The 4994-nt window shown below is 35.9% G+C and overlaps 1 protein-coding gene across 9 annotated transcripts in view; it reads right to left on the minus strand.

Moving 5' to 3' along the window:
* Positions 1–4968, minus strand: part of LOC112455642 (ADP-ribosylation factor-binding protein GGA1-like) — a 9127-nt gene extending 4159 nt beyond the window's left edge. For 2 of the 9 annotated variants that reach the window (XR_003040879.1, XM_025017681.1), the window contains exons 1-5: positions 4705–4958; positions 4425–4628; positions 4127–4329; positions 3950–4047; positions 1139–1176 (exon numbers count right to left, since the gene is read on the minus strand). Coding sequence is in view for 8 of the 9 variants with exons in the window: in XM_025017681.1 (XP_024873449.1) it covers positions 1139–1175 (37 nt within the window). In the remaining variant the exon portion in view is untranslated. The other 7 variants (XM_025017689.1, XM_025017683.1, XM_025017682.1 and 4 more) reach the window with 7 other exon arrangements.
* Positions 4969–4994: the final 26 nt, after the last annotated feature.

Genomic DNA, 4994 nt, shown 5'->3' on the forward strand with positions numbered 1-4994 from the left:
ATATATATATATATATATATATATATATATATATATATATATATATAACTTTTTATCATACTATGAATCATACTATGAATATTTTAATATACAAAAAATTATAGCATTATTTGAAACAAGTACAATGTATGACTTATTGGAATTATAAGACAATTTATACAAGTTTTATTGATTTGAAATTTGCACACTATTTCTACTTTTTTATTTCTAATTTTCAATACAAAAGGACCTCGCACAAAACCAATAGAAAAGTAGTCCTAGTCAAATTAGCTGAAGTTTTAGTATGATAAAGTTCAGACTGTCCTGATTAAAAATCTCAATGGCTGCAAGTTCAGAAAATGCCCAGTTTCCGAGATACTTGTTCTCAAAGTGTTGAAATCGACGATGATTTTTCTTTTATTCATGAATTGTAATCTATTTCAACACTTTGAGACCAAGTATCTCGGAAACTGGACATTTTCTGAACTTGCAGCCCTTGACACTTTTGATCAGTACAGTCTGAATTTCATCATACTAAAACTTGACTGAGCTAATTTGACTGGGGCTATTTTTCCATTGGTTTTGTGCGGAGTCCTTTCTAATTTCTGTATTGGCTGACATATAACACGCTATCATCTGCATCAATACAAGAGTTGAGAAGCCAGCATTATTGCACAGCAAAAATAAAAAGATAGAAGTTATCTATAAAATTTTGAATCAATAAAATATATATGATTTATAAACAATTATGCCAAATCATACATTAGCCAAATTATGCCAAATCATGTACTTATTCCAAATAGTATTACAATTGTTAATACATCAAGATATGTAACAATAAACAAATTATACATCTCTAATTTTTAATATAGATAACTTTTATGAATGACTATGTTTACAAATACATTCAACTTGAACCGTTTAATTTGTTACAATCTTGTATTTCTTACTACGTCCACTTCTTTAAGAAATAAAGAAATGACCACTTACAATGGAATACTGTGCGTACATGTATTTGTATGTACATGTATATAATACAAACAAATATTACAGCAAAATAAATGTGAGTTGAATTAATATTTAAAATCTGCCACATTTAAACAGGAAGCAAAACATTGTAAACATTGTAAATTAATTGTGTGACTCATATCATACTCACGTATTAGAGCTTCTAAGCTAGTAGTCACCACGTCCATGCTGAAAATCGTAATTATTAACGTTGTATATAATTCCCAGACTTACAGAAGACTAAAACAAAGTTTACAACATTTTATGTCGGAAATATTTCTGTGGAAATATTTCAATTATCACTCAGGACAACAGAATCACAAATTGTTATATTATACTCATATCAATAAATCTTGTCAACTATTTCTACTTTTCTATTATCTGTTTTCATTTAATATAAAATATCGATTTTAGCCACTATATTGTACCTAATTTATTATTTACTTGCTTTATGAGTGACTTTTCAACATAGAACAGCTGTTTCTATTACAGGAAACATCTTACTTTTCTTTATAGTAGTATGTATGTACATACATACATGTAATAATGGTAGTAGAGCCCCCTATAATGGGTGCTTTTCATTTAGCGAAAGGTGCGTTTTCACTCTTGTCGAGATGGCCATACGGTAAAGGCCTTCACACACGAATCGACGGAAGACGTAAGACGTAAATCGTAAGGAAATCCACCAATAGTCGACTATTCCCCTCTTTAAGAGGGAAGAAGAGGGGAATAGTCGACTCTGATTAAAGCCTTGTGTACATATATACATACACGATACTAGAAATCGGTCCGAGTTTCGGTTTAAGCCAATGAAACTGCTGCTTTTCTGTAAGAGCTGCAAGTTGATTGGCTTAAGGCCCCGGACACACACTTTTTCGTAACAGTAATGCTGGGTCTACAATGCGAGTCGCAAAGTCGTGAGTCGCAAGAATTGACTAATCACAGTCGAATTTGAGGAGAATAATCGACTGTGATTGGTCAATTCTTACGACTTACGACTTACAACATCCATTGTAGACTGGCCCTTAGTGGATTTCCTTACGATTTACGTCTTACGTCTTCCGTCGATTCGTGTGTCCGGGGCTTAACAGACTTTTAATTGATCCGCCATTTCTCCTCAAAAAAGCAAGAGAAACAGAAAGAGAAAGAGATATAAGAGAGAAAGAGAAAACGATATAAATTGTATCCTAAAGAGATCCTTAATGTCTGTTTCCTCCAACGTGGTTCAATTCCAAGAGTTCCTGTGAACTGCGTTCAAAATTGAACGCAGTTTAATCTTCAGTGAACTTGTTATGCTTTCCTTCAACGTTAAGGCCATTGCATGTAAGTCCATCTACAATAGGTGTTTTAAGCCCTAAGCCTTAAGAAATTGTTCAATCACAATTGAATTTGAAGAGAATAATTGACTGTGATTGGTCAATTTTTAGGGCTTAGGGCTTAAAACACCTATTGCAGATGAGCACTAACAAACTTTTAGTCATAATTGTAAGGCCGCAAGAAAATAGACCAATCACAGTCGATTATTCTCCTTGAGCTCGAAAAATAATCGAGTGTGATTGGTCTATTTTCTTTTCTTTGTTACGTGCAATGGCCTTTAAAGGGCCATCTACAATGAGTCGCAGTCGCAAGAGTCGTAAGAAATTGACCAATCACAGTTCATTATTCTTCGTCCGCAAGGAGAATAATAGACTGTGATTGGTCAATTTCTTACGACTCTTACGACTGCGACTCATTGTAGATGGCCCTTAAGCAGAGCACACACACTTTTTCGTAGAACGTAACAGTAAGGTTTCGACCAATCGCGTTGCTCGATTCGGCCGTCTGTAACCGTAGAAGTAAGAATTGAGCAACGCGATTGGTCGAAACCTTACTAAACTCAAGCAGTAAGCAAATTCACAGTCAAGAACTTAAGGCACGGCCCTAAGCGGTAGCGAATCCATAATGCCGTGGCACATAGAAAAATTTAAGCAGTAAAACTCAAGCAGTAAGCAAATCAGCCAATCACAGTCAAGAACTTAAGGCACGGCCCTAAGCGGCAGCAAATCCAAACCGTTGATTTCTTACTGCTTAAGTTTTTCTATGTGCCAAGGCCCATATCCGTTGATTTCTTACTGCTTAAGTTTTTCTATGTGCCAAGGCCTTAAAACCTTGTGTCCATGATGCTAGAACTGTGTCCGAGTTTCGGTTTAAGCCAATGAAACTGCTACTTTTCTGTAAGAACTGCAAGTTGATTGGCTTAAACCAAAACTCGGACGCAGTTCTAGCATCGTGGACACAAGACTTAAGCCAATGGTGTTCCTTTCGCTGATTGGCTCCGCCATTTCCCGATCAGCGCTTTTGGTTCTTTAGTGGAAGTAAGACAAAGCTATAAGTGGGAGTGAGACAAAGCTATATTGGTTCGCCATTTATCGACAAGACGTTAGTGGGAGTGAGACAAAGTTACCGCGATATTGGCACAACTCTACTTAAGGCTCTATAAATGTGAGTATTCTCGTCCGCCATTTTTGAACCAAACACATGTGAAAACATAACCTTTTCGTAAACGTCAATACGCTTTTTGGTCTCGTATTCTCAGCTTCCAAAATGACTGGCTGCATTGCAATTAATTGACTGAAATGACTGAAATAATGAGGTAAAAATTACAAAAGTGAGAAAATTTATTAGCGTATCTACGATTTTATTTATCAAAATCTAATAAAATCTGTTAACTTTTGTCATTTTCACCTCGTTTCAAGATACACAACCGACCTCCAGACGTACGCGGCGGTTTATTTTATCGACTTTAAAAGTTGGCGGGAAGTCGACTTTTTTAAAGACAAAAGTCGACTTGAAGTCGGCGAATGTCTAAAAAAACGCCGACTAAAAGTCGACTAAAGTTGACAAGCATCACGGCCGAGATACCTGTCAGCGGTCTAGTATTGTATAGAAGTCTTAAATATTATTTTATAAATTAAAATCTCACATTTTTTATCCGAACCCCAGATTTCTAGCAGTTTGTATTTGGATACGACTCCCTGCGACTGCAGCGTTTGTACTATTGCTTGAGTGCGTGGTATCAACCTGAAAAAATCGTATTGAATTGATGTAATCTATTCGATGAATCAACGTGAAATTAAAAGGAGATAGAATAACGATTTACCTGGCCCATAACTTGGTGATGCTCCTAGATATCGTCAGCAGCGACAGAACAAATCGTTTCAGCTTGACCCTCCAAGAAGAAATACGCGAACCACTTGACATCGTCCACGGATGCTCTATATCCATCGATGGTAGTGCCCATGCGGCCTTTCCAAATGTACCAGACACGCGCGACAAATGATCTTCCCGATTCCTTGATTATATCTATAAATGAGAATAATATTCGATCATAATGAAGATTAATATCTTTATAAATAAATAGGAAAAACATTATAAAGCAACAATTGTGATAAAAATACCTTGGCGATGGATCAACCAATGGTTCACTAAGATGGCATAGCATGGAAGCGAATTTCGGCAATCATTCGGGTTCTATCGCCGTGACACCTCGCATATACATCTTATTCGTTTCGTACACCTCTTTATAAACCACCTATTCCGGACTGATTTTCCGTAGAACGCACGAAAAATGCATGAACACAGGTTCCTCCATTTCTGGTGTTCTGAAAAATGGTTCAGAATGGAGAGGTTGCATTCAATAGGTCTTAATTATCGATGATAATTAATAACACACCATACCTAACCTGTAAGGATGTTTCCACTTGGCCTTATCCTGATCCTCTTTTAGATCCGCCATAACTGCAAGAACTATCTGGCGCAGCAATTTCGCTTTTGTCCTTAAAAAAGTCGACTTTCTGCCAAGTCAGTTTCGGTAGAAGTCGACTTTTTGCTCTTAGGGAATTAAATTTGAAGAGAATAATTGTTGGACATATTGAACAATTATTTCAAACTTATGTATCTAATCTCTATATATTCTATGACTATAATGGTTAAATATTTTATTGTTTTATGATTGGTAGCATTGAAGG

This window comes from Temnothorax curvispinosus, unplaced genomic scaffold (genome assembly GCF_003070985.1).
Source record: "Temnothorax curvispinosus isolate PA1 unplaced genomic scaffold, ASM307098v1 QBEX01006298.1, whole genome shotgun sequence".
Lineage (NCBI taxonomy): Eukaryota > Metazoa > Arthropoda > Insecta > Hymenoptera > Formicidae > Temnothorax > Temnothorax curvispinosus.